The following is a 17,480-nucleotide window of genomic DNA, read 5'->3' on the forward strand; positions in this document are numbered from 1 at the left end:
CCCTCCAGATCAGGAGAAAACAAGCTTGCTCCATCCTCCATGTCACAGCCCTTCAGACAGCTGAAGCACCTCTTACCTCCTCTCAGTTTCCTCTCCTTACAGATATGCAGACAGTTAAGAGTACATTGAGGGATGTGGGTGGCACTGTAGGTTAAACCACAGAGCCTAGGACTTGCTGATCAGAAGGTCAGCAGTTCGAATCTCCTTGACGGGGTGAGCTCCCGTTGCTCGGTTCCTGCTCCTGCCAACCTAGCAGTTCAAAAGCATGTCAAAGTGCAAGTAGATAAATAGGTACCACTCCGGCGGGAAGGTAAACGGCATTTCCGTGCACTGCTCTGGTTTCACCAGAAGCGGCTTAACCATGCTGGCCACATGACTGTCTGCGGACAAACGTTGGCTCCCTCAGCCAGTAAAGCGAGATGAGCGCCACAACCCCAGAGTTCTCCACGACTGGACCTAATGCTCAGGGGTCCTTTTACCTTTAAGAGTACATCACCAACAATGCTCAACCAATGTTTGCTTTTGGTGATGTACTCTTAAAGGTTTATTATTTGCTTTTGACATATTTTTAACTTTTTATTATTTCACCGCCCTGTTTTATGTTTTCCTCTTGTTGTAAACCACTGCAGTACATTTTATGACACTTGTTTAGTCGTTTAGTCGTGCCCAAGTCTTCTTGAGCCCATGGACCAGATCACGCCAGGCACTCCTGTCTTCCACTGCCTCTTGCAGTTTGATCAAACTCACGCTGGTAGCTTCGAGAACACTGTCCTACCATCTCGTCCTCCGTCGTCCCCTTCTCCTTGTGCCCTCCATCTTTCCCAACATCAGGGTCTTTTCCAAGGAGTCTTCTCTTCTCATGAGGAGACCAAAGTCTTGGAGCCTCAGCTTCAGGATCTGTCCTTCCAGTGAGCAATCAGGGTTGATTTCCTTCAGAATGGAGAGGTTGGATCTTCTTGCAGTCCATGGGACTCTCAAGAGTCTCCTCCAGCACCATAATTCAAAAGCATCCATTCTTCGGTGATCAGCCATCTTTGTTTCCATGAGAACAATAATCGTCTCTTCTTGTCTGAGTTCAGATCAAATCTCTACATGTTCTGATGACATATCTAACCATGTGCTATGATTCTATAATAGCAAGCTGCTGCCTGATTCTTGGTTTTGCTTTATTGAATTTTGATTACTTAAAGTTGAAGAAGGGAGAAATAAGGGTGCTGGAGTGAGTTGTCGCAGATGGAAGCTATTATGACTCCGGAGTCCAAGAAAAAAATGAAATCCGGAATGAAGATTTCTCTTCTCCAAGCAAAGAGGTTCCTACAGACCTTCTCAGCTGTGAAGCTCCAAGCTTCTCCAATCAATTTGGAAGTCATAACCTGTGTCGGCACAATTAATTAAATTGTTATACATCACTTCGCAAATACCTCCGGGAAGGAGGGCTTCCTCGCTCCTGTACACAGAGCAAGGCTTCTTCTTCCAAGGTGCTGGCGTTAATCAATAGTTGTTCTGATCCCAGTATTGGCTTTAGATGAGAGCTCCTTCCTTGGTGGCCCCCTAGGGGAGCTGCTCTCCGCGATCCTGATTACTGTTAACAAAACAAGGCCGTTTGCTCATCAAGTCACGGCACCCAAAGAGCGAGAGAAGGTGAGCGGCGCTCAATACATCTATACTGCCGTCTTCCGTCGGTTGGCTATAGCAATGCCATTGCGTGAAAGGAGCGATTTCTCCTAGTGCAACAGAACTTTGCTTCTGCCGTGGATGCTTGAGATTCCTGCATTGCAGGGGATTGGACTAGATGGCCCTTGGGGGTCCCTGTCAACTCCACAGCTCTATGATTCCACAATTCCCCTCCCTCTCTTCCCCTCGCCCCACCCCCAACTTTAAGGAGACGGTGGGTCACAAAGGGTGCAGGTGGAGGAGAGGGAAGGAAGGTCCGTTGCTTGAGAGGAAGCTGTTCCACTTGAGCAGTGGACCAGAAGAGCATGAGAAGAGCAACTGCAGGATCAGGCCAATGGCCCACCTGGCCCAGAATCCTGTCTTCTCAGTGGCCAACCAGACGGCCTTGTGGGAAGCTCGAAAGCTGCTCTTCGTGTGGGGCATGCAAATTAGATAGGTTCACATTAAAATGCAAGATGGATGGCTTTCCTTCCTCATCTCTAGGAACAAAATTCCTCCCTAACCCCCCCTCCCAACACAGCACATGCCATACTGCAGATTTCCTTAGCCATTCCTAACACACAGGGGCGTAGCGTGGGTTGCCAGGTCCTGGGGCAGGGCAAGTGTTGCACCCCCTGGTGGCCGGGAGCGGTCAGTCTCTTCGCCAGCCAGCATCTAATCAAGGGAGCCTCTCCTTGCAAACCAGCTCCGGTCTGGGAGCAGAGATAAGGCAGAGAAATGGGGTGCTGGGATTGCCATTGTGTCGCCTCCCCCTCCTGCCCTTGCTGCGAGGCACAACACACAGGGCTCTGGCAGTGCTTCCCCCCCTTCCACTTCCTCCCTCCTCCCTCCCTCTGGGCTGGCTCAGGGACAGGGCATGTGCGGGCATCCCAAGGTGGCTTGCCTCCCCGTGGCTTCGGCTTCAATGAGGGACCCAGTCATGGGGGCACCTGGTTGCATCCCGCACTTCAGAAATTTGCACCTGGTGCCACGGTCCCCTGCTCCCCATGCTACACCACTGCCAATACAGTACCAGGATGTCTTCCCTCCCACTTCCCCAGGCTCCCTTGCACTCGTCTTGGCTTCCAGAGGCAACCCCTTGCCACTTGTTGCTGCCTCATAAAAAGTTCCACAATGGGAAAATTCACCGCAAGTATTTTTTTGGGTGGGGGGAGAATGCGGTGTCACATTCTAAACAGATGTCCCTCTTGCACTCTCCAAAATGAACAGTGGAACAGTGACTGTGATAAAAACTATAATCACTTCCAAAGCGGCTGTTTTTGGCAGTCCTGATGGCCTTTGGGTGGACAATGAATCTTCCCAACTTTGTTGAATGCTCATTGGACAAGCTAGCACCATCCCTGGCATTGCGCTAATACTCCAAAAGTCTCTTCCGTCAGGCTGTTCTCTGTTGGGAAAGTACATAGCCTCAAAGCAGGCTGGGTTTTCTCAGAAGGCCTCATAAGTGTTCCGAGGCAAAGCCTTTCCCCAAGCCACGGATGCTATAAACAATATTTTCTATGCAGCGCCAACGTGAAATGATTGCATATAAACTCTGGACGGAAACCCCGGCAATAACTTACCTCTTGTCCTTTTGGATATTGTGGCTTGATAAGGTACATGATGTAAACATCTGATTATATTGTGCCTGGTGGCATTTTTATGCGCTAGGTGTCGTCCCCGAGGATGGTAAAAGCGGATGGCTGAAATTGCTTTTGGACACGGCTCCATGCTGCAGTGATGGTTTTGCGCTCATCAGCATGGATGTGAGGAGTGGGAAGGGGGAACAGAGGGCTCAGGCACACTTCTCCTTTGCCCCACTCTTTCCAAGAACAGGTCCGAACTTTAAAGGTCAGAGTGCTCCTTCCCCCTGTGAAAACCCACTCTCTAAAGCTGAAGTGCAACAAATGGCAGTTTGGGTTTTCTGAGGGTTGCTGTTTGCTCCAATTTAGCTATAAAGATCACATTATCGTGGGGAAAGCTCTGTGACAAAAAGGGCACTTGGTCATGAAAAGGTTAGTGTGGATATGCCCAGAGAAGGCTGAAACTCCAGAGCAGGGGAACCACAAGGGGGGGTGCGGCCCACCCCGGGTGTCATGCCTGGGTGTGTGTGTGTGACAAAATCTCCCCGGGCATATCAGTGTGGCAGAACTTCCCTCCCCCCCGGGCGGACGGATTTTCGCAATTGGCATGATCGGCGTTGCGAAAATCCGCCCACTGATCGGATCGCACAAATATGCCAGCCGTATTTGCGTGATTGGCGGGCCATGCTGGCACCCCCGGGAGAATCAGCGCGCCCCCAGGTGCATGTCATGTTTGCCGCTCCAGGTGCCCACACGGTTTCCTTCATCACTGCTCCAGAGGTCTTCACTGTTGCATCTCACACTTTGCTCTCTCCTTGTTTGTTTGTGTTTAAGCCTATTCAGGACAATGGGCACAATCCACTGGAAAGATCTCCTGCACACCCACCCAGACCACAAGAATGAATGGAATCTGTGCAACAGCCTTACCCCGGTTTTGCCCAGGCCCTGTTAATTTCAGTGGGTCTTGGGTGGGAGAACAATCCCAGGAGATTGTGTTCAATGTGTTTGAGGAGGAAGCTTCCCTCGTAAGAACACAATAAGAGCCTTGCTGGGTCAAGCCAAGGGTCCGTCTACTCCAGCTTCCTGTTCTCTCAGTGGCCAACAGATAATCCCGAAGGGAAACCAGCAAGCAGGATTCAAGCACAAGAGCTCCCCCTCGATTCCAGCAAGCGTCACTCAGAAGCATGGGCGCCTCCAACTCTGGAGAGTCCCCATGGCTAGAAGCCATTGTGGAAGTGAGAGCTGGACCATAAAGAAGGCTGATCGCCAAAGAATGGATGCTTATGAATTATGGTGCTGGAGGAGACTCTTGAGAGTCCCATGGACTGCAAGAAGATCCAACCTATCCATTCTTAAGGAAATCAGCCCTGAGTGCTCACTGGAAGGACAGATCCTGAAGCTGAGGCTCCAAGACTTTGGCCACCTCATGAGAAGAGAAGACTCCCTGGAAAAGACCCTGATGTTGGGAAAGATGGAGGGCACAGGGAGAAGCGGACAGCAGAGGATGAGATGGTGGGACAGTGTTCTTGAAGCTACCAGCATGAGTTTGACCAAACTGCGGGAGGCAGTGGAAGACAGGAGTGCCTGGCGTGCTCTGGTCCAGGGGGTCACAAAGTGTCAGACACCACTAAATGACTAAACAACAAACAACAACTTTTGAAGCCATCCAAGTTGGTTGTCATCGCTGCCTTCTGTGGCAGGGAGTTCGACAGTATAACCATGTTGCATGGAGCACAAGTGTGACCCCAGACCAGGAATACATAGGCTGTGTGAATCCAGCATCCTTTGAACAGCAGCAAGATCATTATTGCAGCACAAGCTTTTGCAAATAACACTATTATTACTGTTACCTTTGGCGTGGTCCCTTCACATCTCCCAAGAAAGAAGGGAATACAGGGTTGATGATCTGCTTAGTGAGTATGGTGAGAATTTAGGGCCATTATTCTTTGGGGGGGGGGGTTTAGAGAGATGTCAGCAGAGTGTGCCCATGTTGTGATTCCTGCACTGTGGGAGGCTGGACCAGATGGCACTTCCAGCTCTGCAGTTTTATGATTTTTCCAATCTTGAAAAAGGTGGTATCAGGGAAAAGCGAGTCCACTCTTGTCTATGAAAGCTCCTGCTGCTCCAGCGAATTTGTCAGTCATTAATGTCTTTAATTTTCAGACATTTTCTTTACTTTCTAGATCGAGTGTGTGTGTGTGTGTGTGTGTGTGTGTGTGTGTACTGGCACTTGCTTCTGTAAAAGCTCCAATTTTCAGCCATTAAACAAGATCACTTTGCAGAGGAAAGAGGGTGATGATGAAGTAAATTGCTCAATTCACACACACACACACACACACACACACACACACACACACACAAATCCATCCTTCCAGCCATGTGTAAAGTGGCTGTTTAATAGCAGCAACTGGAACAAATAACACGAATGGCTACACCTCCAACAGGAATGTACTATTTTTGCCAATTTCGTGAGAGTCTTAGGGCCAAGCTACATATTACACTAGAATGCAGCACTTAAGCTCAAAAGAGACATTGTAGAGTCGAAAAGGCTTAGAAACGGGCCACCCAAATGCTTAACTGGATGGAGTGCCTCTTCTGCAAAGAAGGGTTGCAGCGCTGGGGATTTTTAGAGAAATGGCAAGTAAGGGGAGACATGATAGACATTTCTAAAATTATGCATGGCATGGAGAAAGTGGGGAGACAGAAGTTCTCCTCTCTCCAATGCAGCTGAATATTGGGAGGTTCAGGACAGGGAAAAGGAAGGACTTCACCACGCAGTGCGTAGTTTATCTGTGGAACTCCCTCCCACAGGAAGCAGCAATGAATAGAAGAAGAAGAGGAGTTTGGATTTCATATCCCACTTTATCACTACCCGAAGGAGTCTCAAAGCAGCTAACATTCTCCTTTCCCTTCCTCCCCCACAACAAACACTCTCTGAGGTGAGTTGGGCTGAGAGACTTCAGAGAAGTGTGACTGGCCCAAGGTCACCCAGCAGCTGCATGTGGAGGAGCAGAGACGCAAACCAGGTTCACCACATTATGAGTCCACTGCTCTTAACCACTACACCACACTGGCTCTTTTAATTATTATTATGAAAAGAGGACTGGACAATTACATGGGAGAGGAGAGGGTTGTCAATGGCTCCTAGCCAGGATGGCCAAGCTCTGCCTCCACAGTCAAGGTAGCAGCAATTCTGTATATGAGATGCTGAGAGCCAGAGGAGGAGACAATTGCTCTTGTGCTTGGATCCTGCTCGCTGGTCGTCCCCCCCACCAGCCATCTGGTTGGCCACTGAGTGAATAGGTTGCTGGACTAGATGGTCCAGTGGCCTGATTCTGCAGGCTCTTCTTATTTAGATGTTCTTATTTAGTTTAACTGCGGTAATTTCTAAAATTCAAAATTAAAATTTGGAATTTTAATGCATGCAACTTGCCATCATTTTCAGGCTGAACCTGCGGTGTAGCAATCCTTGCTTCTTAACAGGTTTCCGATAGCCACCTGAACACATGGGAAACGGTGAAACTGCAACTCTCCCCAAAAGTATCTAGGTGAGACTGCAAAAACCAGAGCACTGTGATTTTTTGTGCTGTGATCTCCAGGCACAATGCTGCTGCACAATGGCGACTTGCAAAAATAAAAATAAATAAGAAAGTTGCAAATGTAAAACTTCAGAAATACGTGCGTGCACAGAAGTCTTGGCAAAGCCAGAGACTGCAACTTCTGTCTTTGCATTTAGGGGGGAAGAAACACCCTCTCATCTTATATAGACTCACACATTTTACAAGAAACCAATTATGGCATTCTAAGATAAGATACCGCATTCTATTTATAGCCCACCACAGAGTCATCGCAGACCGAATCTTACATAATTGCTTCCCAAAAAAGAAGTGGAGTGCCTTAATAAGGTGTTCTGCAGGATCCTCATTTGCCTTCAGAAATAACCCTGAACTCAGTCATGCAAGCACACCTCCTCACTGAGCCAAAAACCCTCCCCATGTAACACCTCCACATTCTTTCACATAATAGCAGCCAGATTTCATAATCTTTACTTTGATGCATTTTTTTCTGATTGCCACGCTAAAAGCAGGTGACTGGGATTCTATAGAAAGCCATTTTCCTCACCCTGAGAGAAAAAAGTGCAGCGCCAGACCAAGAACCTAAACATATTATCCCCATAATGCAATATTAAAAAATGGGGTCAGTGTGGCACCTTCCAAAGGCCTTTAAGGAGCCACTGAAACTTCCAGTTCCTTCCGTTTAGACATGAAGAGTGATCAGCAGTCAAAGAGCCCCCAGAGCCGGACTCTGTAGAGACCATCACCCAAACCCCTGCAAGCAGCAGATACTGTATCCCTCTAAATAATATTGGATGGAGGCAAATAGCTCAGTTGAGGAGAGCATGGTGCTGACAATGTCAAGGTTGCAAGTTTGATCCCCATAAGGGGCAGCTGCATAATCCTACACTGCAGGGGGTTGGACTAGATGATTCTCTGGGTCCCTCCCAATTCAACGATTCTATGAGCTAAAGCTTCTGGAAAAGAAGAAAAAACACACCTCAATTTATCCTGCCTTATGGAACAAACCCATCTTAAGCTAAACAAAACAGGATCCGATCCACAAAAGTTGTCGCTATAAAGCTGTGAAAGGCACAACAGATTAAGAAGGTGACATCTCTAGAATTTTATTACACTAAACTGGATCATAAAACCACTAAACTGTAGAGTTGGAAGAGACCCAAACGGTCATATGTTGAAATCTCCTGCAATGCAATGTATCCAATGTATCTTTTAAACAACAACAACACACTGTGACTTGGGAGAGGGGTATGTTTTGAACTCAATATTTCATTGCTAAAGAGCCTTCCCCAATCATACAAGGGTTAAGAACACCCATCGCATTGTCACAGGTGACCATCACCTTCTGTTCCCCAAGATACCCAAAGCCACCTCTTTTGGCTTGCCTTGGGCCAACTACACAATACAGTTGTGAGTTTGTGGGGCCAGTTTGAAGGATGCCCCAACTTACTTCCAGTTCTTGGGGTCCTCTACCCAGTGAGGGTTAGAATCTAAATAAAGGGTTCGACTCCTACCAAATTACCAGACATGTTTCTTTGCAAGACAATGACCTTAGCTGGCCACTCAAATGTTCATCAGCATCCCAAAAGGATGGTTGCAAGAGCTACAACTGACAATGCCTTCCAGGCTAATGGCAGGGGGGCTTTCCTCCACCTGCCTCACCTGTCTGCTAGGTAGGAGAACAAGAGCCAGAGAGGTGTGTGTATGAACTGAACCAGAAGAAGGCTGGAAGCTGGAGACACAGACTTGCTTGCTCTGTGCTGCATCCAAAACTGTGACTAATGGTGAAGCAAGATCCTATGCTCAGGTTGTGTTTATGTGTAAATAAAACCACACATCCCAAAGACATTGCAGTCACTGGTGATCTTCACTCCAAGGAAACAGAGCCCAGGTAACTGCCTGGAACCCCCAGAGTGCCTCTCCACTGGGAGATTGGGGTACATGCAACAATACTGATTTACCCCGCACCCAAGACATCGTTGTTGGGTAAAGCTGAACCCCTGACAACAAAGGAGAAGCCACAAAACTCTCACACAAAACTGTGTCATGAAGCAGGTTCCCAGACCTACCCCCAAGACTCTGTGGAGCTCAGGAAAACCTCGGGCGCTTAGCACCAACAGCGGATGGTTCCAGAGACAAGACCTGGCCCAGAAACGCAACCCAGACTCATTTTTACAAAACCGGGGGGGGGGGGGCAGGGGAGGGTGTGGACTTACACTGCACTATGAGCTGCACCAGGGCTTCCCTTGGCTTGACGTTAAATCCATTGTACTGGCTGGTCTGACACCTGTAAGTCCCCGTCATCTCCCTCGAGACGTTGACGATCCTCAGGATCCCATCGTAGCTCTCCATCTGCATTGTTCCATCGGGCATGGGGACCTCCTTGTCCGCCCTGGACCAGAGGATGATCGGCTTGGGCTTCCCGGTCACCTGGCACTGCAGCTCAACCGTGTCTCCTTCCCTGGTCACCAAGGGCGACTTTTCTTGTGGGACAGTCAGGTTGGGTGGAACTTCAAATGGGGGCAAAGGGGTGGGAGAGAGAAAAGGGAGGAAAGAGAGAGGGGGGCAAAAAAGGGAGGATTAGTACTTGGAAGTTCTCTGCATATGATGCAAGCATAGGATTGCTCTGTCTGTCAGGGCTTACAGCATATATATATATATGTTGTTGTTTAGTTATATATGTTGTTGTTTAGTTATTTAGTCGTGTCCCCCTGGACCAGAGCACGCCAGGCCCTCTTCGTGACCCCCTGGCCCTCTTCGTGACCCCCTGGACCAGAGCACGCCAGGCCCTCCTGTCTTCCACTGCCTCCCACAGTTTGGTCAAACTCATGCTGGTAGCTTCGAGAACACTGTCCCACCATGTCATCCTCTGTCAACAGATAGATAGATATAGATAGATAGATGATATATGCTTTCGTAGATTTTCACGGGTACAGGAATGCAGGTTTTGGTGTCCTCGGGTGTCTTCCCGTGTAAAAGTTGGGGTGTCTAGGCGACGTTTCGACGAGGTCTCACTCGTCATCTTCAGGCTGGTAGATGATATAGATGATATAGATGATATAGATGATATAGATGATATAGATGATATAGATGATATAGATGATATGATATGATATAGATTAGATATAGATATATAGATATAGGTGATAGATATAGATATAGATATAGATAATATGGTTGAAACTGTGCAAATTAAATGCAGGGGGGGAAGCTCTTTTGCACCAGGTGACCCAAGTGGAGCCCATGCAAAAAGATTTTAATCTCTCTGCCTTGCTTGTTAGGCTAGGGATGGCCCTGTGATTTTGTAGATAGTTGGATGGCCCTGTGAGATCCCGTGAGAGCACCACAGAGCCTTGCCCAATAAGCAAAGCAGAGAACTTTTAGTTGGGGGGGTATAGCCTGGTTGGCGCACCAGCTCCAGAAGTCATGAATGCATATATGGGGGCAGTTCCAAGGAGGCCGTTTGAATATCTGCATTTTTGCATATCCACACCATCCCCAGAACATAACACCCAAGAAAGATGCCATTGTACAGAAATTATCTGGGCTTTTGAGAATTTCACATGAAGCAGGACAAAGAGGGGGAAAGTTCCCCTCGCAGTAGACCAACCACTGTGCATTCCATCTCCCTCAATGTCTGCTGCTCAAAGCACCAGAAGTGTGATAAATTGCCAGCCAAATCTAACAATGCATATTCTTGCTAGTTAGCATAAGAAGGGGTTAAGGCCACAGAGCTGTACTGCTGATGGGCAGAGACTCAGACCATAGAAATGTAATTGGTAGAGAGGGCTCTGCGTGATGTCATTTCCCCTTCTCTCTTGAGCAGGAAGAATCAAAGAAGTATTTCCTGTTCCTTTCCTCTTTGACCAGCGATGGGAGCAGACATGGATCCTCCTGTTCCATCTCAACCACACACCTCAGGTCTGTTTATGCGGTAAAGATTTTCCCTTCATTTATTTCACTGCTGTTGCTGCTGAGGACAAATGCAGGACTATGAGTAAATAAATCATATTTTAAACTACTTCTCAGCCTGTTGTCTGCATCTTTGTTAAGCAGGGGAAGAAAAGGGGGAGGCAGCTTGCTTCTCAGCTGGACTTAATTCGCAACCTGTTCCTATGTGCTTTCCATTTTTCCGCTAAGGATCATACTTTAAACTCTTCTCAATGTATGTTCAACCCACACACGTTGGAACCTGGAGGGATAAATTGCCATTAATATATCCTCTCCTACCTATTAAAACATATCCCACAAGAAGTAGATAAAAAAGAAGTGAAAAAAATAACTTACTTTTCCATTAAAACGGGTATTTGTTTTGCAGGCACAATAATATTGAACGGTGTTTAAAAAGTTTTGGAAATGATGTCTCTGAGTAAGGCTTGCCATTTTTAAGAAGTCTCGGCCGAGCCATTAGTTGCAGCCTAGGAATTTACTCTTGTCATGATTGCAACAGGCACATTTATTTAAAGGTAACAAAATACTCCAGTGGTTGCTTTCAGAATGAAGAGAAGGCTGGTTCTCTCCTTCCCCGCCAGGCTCATCCGGGGAAGGGAGCAAAAGCACCGGGAAGAACAGGCTCCCTTTGGTCTCTTGAGAGTGTGACATTCAATTAGTAAGTGCATTTTGCAGATAAAAAGGTCAGTCAAAAGGAGGAGAGGCCACCCTGACCCGCCACTTCCTTGCTCAAAGAGCTTAACACAGTTTCCAACTGTGACTCACCCTGCACGATAAAAAGGGGGAGCAGAGAAGGAACCAACTTCTCCAGATGCTTAAAGAAATGACTCAGAACAGGAATCCTGATGGATGTTCCGCAGCAACCAGCCTGTGCCCTAACTTTTGGTGAGGTTACCCTAGTTGAAGGTAAAGGTAAAGGTAAAGGACCCCTGGACGGTTAAGGCGACTATGGGGTCCGGCGCTCATCTTGCTTTCAGAGGCTGGCATTTCTGGGTCTTGTGGCCAGCAGGACTAAACCACTACTGGCACACAGAGGACCGCGACGAGTGCTAGAGCGCACAGAAACTCCGTTTACCTCCCCGCCACAGCGGTACCTATTTATCTACTTGCACTGGTGTGCTTTCAAACTGCTAGGTTGGCAGGAGCTGGGACCGAGCAACAGGAGCTCACGCCATGGAGCAAATTTGAACCACCGACCTTGCGATCGGCAAACCCAAGAGGCTAAGTGGTTTAGACTACAGCGCCACCCAACCTAGTTACCTTTACCTAGTTGAAGAGGAGGAGAGGATGGGAGAAGCTGCTTGAAAGCGAGATGATGATGATGATATCATCATCATCATTACCATCATTATCATCATCATCACTTGTTTATTTAATTCACAAAATTTATATACTGCTTGATTGTAAACAAAAGCAGTTTACAAAAAGATAAAAGAAGAAAACCTGGGCAGGGTTGTCTAAAAAGGAATGCACTGGAAAAAGCACCGTGAAGTTGCCTGCTTGATCTCAATAGGCAGGGAGTTCCACAGAGTACATGCTGTCTCACGAAATGATCAGCTTCTCGCTAATGCCAATGGATCCAGATGACAAGGAAGGAGAGTCCAACTAAACATTAGGAAGAACTTTCTGACAGTAAGAGCCGTTCGGCAGTGGAAAAGAGCCATCGGAAGGTGGTGGACTCTCCTGCATTGGAGGTCTTCAAAAAGGTTGCCATCTGTCAGGGAATTTTGAGCTGAGATTCCTGCATTTCAGGGGGTTGGACTGGATGGCTCTTGGGGTCCCTCCCAACAACAATTCTATGATTCTGTGATTTTAAATCCACCTGGGGAGTCACAGAGGAATGGGCAGAACAGATTTGGGGGCATGTGGGGAGAGGTGGAAGTCCCACTGCTGAAGCAGAAGTCATTCCACTCACCCAGTGACTTAGCACTACTTGGGATTTGATATATATATGTGTGTGTGTGAATTGTTGGACATTATGGAAATGTTTCTAAATATCTCTTTGCTATCCCTGCAAGTCCAAACAGCAATGAGTAACTCTCAATGACCTTCACATGCACTTGGAGTTTGCTGTGCGATTGTGATCAAGTTCTGCCCTCTAGACGGTGTTGATGACTAAGAGGACACCCAAGGAGATTGGTTCTACCTCAAGGCTTTCTTCCTCTCAGCCCTTTCTCCATCCATCATCGCCCATCCATCACTGCCCGAGGAAGTTATGGAGAGCTTTCAGGTCCGACCTTCTGATGGATGCTTCTGATATCTCCAATCCCTCTTCCAAATGAATCCATCACAACTAACAATAATGCATCGGTTACTTTCTGCTGGAGAAGAAATACGCCACTGTGTGGAACGGCCCGGCGGCAACCTGGCGAGACGGTCACAACACAGCCGTGTCCGCCGCCCATCCATCATGCCATGGACATCCAATAAGACCTGTATTCACACTACACTTCAACATTTGGGTCTTGCTGTGAGTTATGAGCAGCTGTGTTGTGCTAAAGGAAAGAAGGATGTTGGCAACCCTGAGCAAAGTTACTTTAGGATCCATGAACATTGCTCACATTCTGTCTTATATTGATTTTAAATCCTAGAGGAGGGGTGGGGATTCTCTCGCCCGCAGGCCCACCAGAACTGATAGGCTGGCCAGCGAGGATGCTGGGGGCAAATGCCCACCTTTCCAGGGCCTGACATATTGTGTGTGTGCGCCTGTAATGAGCTTGAGGGGCGGGGTCAGCCTGGATGATGCCCTTTCAATTCTCAGAGGACTGTACCCTGCTGTCAGCTGGTTAGTTGCAGGTCAGCACTCAAGATGTAGACAAGCAGAAGGAATGGTTAGCTCTTCCTTCAAGAAAACAGCATACCAGGCAGCAGTGCCTATAAAAAAGGACTGGTCTCCATGAAACAGTTGCCAGGACTGAAGCTCTCTGTCTTCTACTTCCCACTAAGTCTCCTCCCCTGCCAGATGTCTCCCAAGCAGCCTTAAACTAACTTGGGGTGGGGCCACTGTGCCCACCGTTCTGCTACATGCAAGGCTCTCTGTGACCTTGGAGACAAGCGGCCCCTCCTTCTCTGCTTCATGTCCTGAGTCTGCATTGCTTTCTGCTCTAGCTCTTCTCTCTCACTCAAGCCGGTCGCTTCTTCAGCCTCCAACCCTCCCCTCCTGTCCCCCACCTTCATCCTCCGGCCTATCCTCAGTGTCCCACCACCACTGCCCTGAGTCTTCCTCCCCTGAGACTTCTTCCCCGGCTGGTGCCTCCCACTCCTCCTCTTCGTCCAGCCAACACCTGACATCCCGCTTGCTCTGTGCTCGCTGGGTCCAAAACTGCAGCTAATGAAGAAGCCCATTGACACCCATTGGAGTGTCAATGCTGTGAGCTCCTCCATCCTATGCTCAGGATGTATCTATGTGCCAATAACTCCAAATATTCTAAAGACACTACAGTCTCCGCTGACCTTCATTCCAAGGAAACTAACTCCTGGGTAAGCGCAGAAACTCCTGGAGTCTCTCACTGCCCAGAGATTGGGCTGGCATGTCACATTCTCCCTTCTTGTGGTTTCCAGCAACCGATGTTCAGAATCATTGCTGCCTCCAAGCGGGGAAGGTGCAAAATAGCCATGATGCCTGATAGTTATCAATAGCCTTGTCCTCCATGAATCTGTCCAGTCCTCTGTTCAGCCCATCCAAGTTGGTAGCCATCACTGCCTCCCGTAGGATGCCAGTTCTGTTGTCTAACGATCAGCATCATGAATTGTCGAGTTGGAAGGGACCCCAAGGGCAATCTAGCCCAACCCCTGGTAATAAGAACCCAGGAAGATCCCTGCAGGATCAGGCCTGTGGCCCATCTACACCAACATCCTGTTCTCTCAGATGCCTGTGGGAAACCTGCAAGCAGGATCAAAGCACAAGGGCAACTCCTCCCTCCTGTGACTGGCATTGCTGCCTTCGACTGCGACTGAATCTCTGCCCCCCCCCTCATTGTCCAACCCCCCCCTTCTCCTTCTGGTGAGTCAGCAGCCTGACTTCCTCGAAGTTGTCCCAGGAGACGTGTTACTCATACCACAAAGGACCAGGAGACTGTGGAGAGACACTCATTCCCAGGACACAACGTCTGCTTTACAGGTCAGGGTGTTTGGCTTTACAAAAGCATCAAACAATGGGAGCGCCTCTTGCCTTTCAGTCCTCAGCTGAAAACTCACCTCCTCTTCTTCCCTGACAACCTCCTTGGTCACCCTCCCAAAATGTTAATCTTTCTCAGAAATCAAATCTAAAGCCTCATGAGCTCTTCCTTCCTCTCCTCTGGTGCTCTGAGCGTTAAGTAATAGACAGACTAAATTAGGCTGAATTGGGCCCTACGCCGAGGTGCTTAATTTGCAGAATGCATTCTATTCACAGGATCAGGATCCATATCAATACAGTAGGTGGCCTTACATACCCTTCAACATTTCTCCAGTGAAAATAGGGACGTCCTATTCCACCCCATCCGACTTTTCTCCAATGAATACAGGGGCGTCCTATTCCACCCCCCTCCACCATTTCTCCAGTGAGGGTAAAGTGGGACATTCCAGGATCCAATCAGAAACTGGGATGGCTTCTGTGATTCCAGGACTGGGAAATTGGGATACTTGGAGGGTCTGGCCTCATACGGAACCAGACCCACTGGTCCACCTAGCTCATAACTAGCTAGGGTTATATATATTTTTTGTAATTGTGCAAATCTGTTCATGTTGTAAGTCACCTTGGGCAAGGTTTTAACAATGAAGAGGTGAGACAATGATGAATCCCACCCCAAATTAGCTCCTTTGATATGTGCCCTTGTTGAAATGAGTGGTGGGGCAAAGGTTGCCCATCACTCCTCGAAACCTAACGGAGTCTCAAGGCTCTGTGACAACCGTGCTGCTGGTCTCCATTCACTGCCCACCCACCTGAAGGAGGGAAACATGCCCTTGCCATCGCTATCCTGTGCACATAATAATAATAATTTATTATTTATACCCCACCCATCAGGCTGAGTTTCCCCAGCCACTCTGGGTGGCTCCCAATCAAGTGTTAAAAACAGTACAGCATTAAATATTAAAAACTGCCTTCAGATGTCTTTTAAAGATAGGATAGCTGCTTATTTCCTTCACATCTGAAGGGAGGGTGTTCCACAGGGTGGGCTCCACCACCGAGAAGGCCCTGTCTGGTTCCCTGTAGCTTTGCTTCTCGCAATGAGGGAACCGCCAGAAGGCCCTCAGCACTGGACCTCAGCGTCCGGGCAGAATGATGGGGGTGGAGACGCTCCTTCAGGTATACTGGGCCGAGGCCGTTTAGGGCTTTAAAGGTCAACACCAACACTTTGAATTGTGCTTGGAAACGTACTGGGAGCCAATGTAGGTCTTTCAAGACCGGCGTTATATGATCTCGGCAGCTGCTCCCAGTCACCAGTCTGGCTGCCACATTCTGGATTAGTTGTAGTTTCCGGGTCCAAGCAAGAGATAACCAGAGCATGCACCACTCTGGCAAGAGAGTCCGCGGGCAGGTAGGGTCTCAGCCTGGGTACCAGATGGAGCTGGTAGACAGATGCCCTGGACACAGAATTAACCAGCACCTCCATGGACAGCTGTGAGTCCAAAATGACTCGCAGTAGTTTGAGGCACAGAGAGGGGAGGAGACGTTTGGGGGTAACAAAACTCTTATGTTGGGGGAGGTCCAAAAAGAGCCCACTCCCGGATTCTGCTAGCGATTGAGCCAGACATGAGCTTTGGGGCTCTTCACTGTAAATAGTTTGCGGCAAAATAAAGCCTGTAAATGACAGGTCGGAGTCCTGCCTGGTTACTCTTGAGCAACCGCAACAGCCACCTGACACATTACCTCTTGCCTCCCATTCTGGCTGCCAAATAAGACTCCAACAGTGATGGAAATGCCCTCACCTGTGCTGCTGGAAATGTTGACATCGATGCTGATGTCCGAAATCCCCCCACCCTTCAGGGATGCAACACAGGTGTATGTCCCAAAGTCCGTGAACTTCAGGTCAATGATATCCAAGTTGGTGGTGCCCGGGGAGACGTCGGGGTCCGTCTGGGTGATGACCATCCTCTCTGAGCTGCGCAGCGGTCGGCCGTTTTTGAACCAGCTGAAGGTGAGCTCCTCAGAAGGGACCGCCTCCACCTGGCAGGAGATCTTGACCTCCCGGCCGATCTGGATGTTGTCGTCTTTGTGATACGGGTCAGGCGTGATCCAGAACCGCCCTTTCTTCAAGGCTAAAAAGAAGAGAAGCGCAAGGTGAGTTGGGGGGCAAGGACCCCTTTTGATTCACTGCACAGGTGAGACCAGGGATGCAGGAACCCGCCAATTTCTACTTCTCACAGCTTTTCCAATTGGGTTGTCCACATTTTTTCAGCAACTCGCAACACAAGTATAATGTTTCAAAAGCTGCGTGAAACTTTGATGGCAATTTAGTGCAAATTTCTCTTAACGCACACGTTTTTTGTATGCACTTTTGACTAATGTGCATATTTCTGCAAGCTGCTTCCTTCCATATAATGCATTCATTGATGCTTTCCCCCATGAATACACACATTCTTATGCACCCTTTAATACACATTATTTGGTTGGAGAAGCATTTTGCAAAATTCAAAGATGTACAGATTGCAGAGGATAAGTGTGTGTCGGGTTCATACAATGGTTTGAAATGCTGGAATAAGGTTGTTTCTCATTAAAACAACACAGATATAAGTC

At 48.3% G+C, this 17,480-nt stretch overlaps 1 protein-coding gene across 2 annotated transcripts in view; it reads right to left on the reverse strand.

Annotated features, from left to right (window-relative positions):
* The window catches only part of MDGA2 (MAM domain containing glycosylphosphatidylinositol anchor 2), a 392,859-nt gene that overhangs the window by 109,647 nt on the left and 265,732 nt on the right, over positions 1-17,480 (reverse strand). For both annotated transcript variants that reach the window (XM_081910051.1, XM_081910050.1), the window contains exons 7-8: positions 16,673-17,002; positions 9,028-9,321 (exon numbers count right to left, since the gene is read on the reverse strand). In XM_081910051.1, coding sequence (XP_081766177.1) covers positions 9,028-9,321; positions 16,673-17,002 — 624 coding nt within the window. The remainder of the gene's footprint in view (positions 1-9,027; positions 9,322-16,672; positions 17,003-17,480) is intronic.

This window comes from Podarcis melisellensis (genome assembly GCF_964234715.1).
Source record: "Podarcis melisellensis genome assembly, chromosome: 1".
NCBI classification, from domain to species: Eukaryota; Metazoa; Chordata; class Lepidosauria; order Squamata; family Lacertidae; genus Podarcis; species Podarcis melisellensis.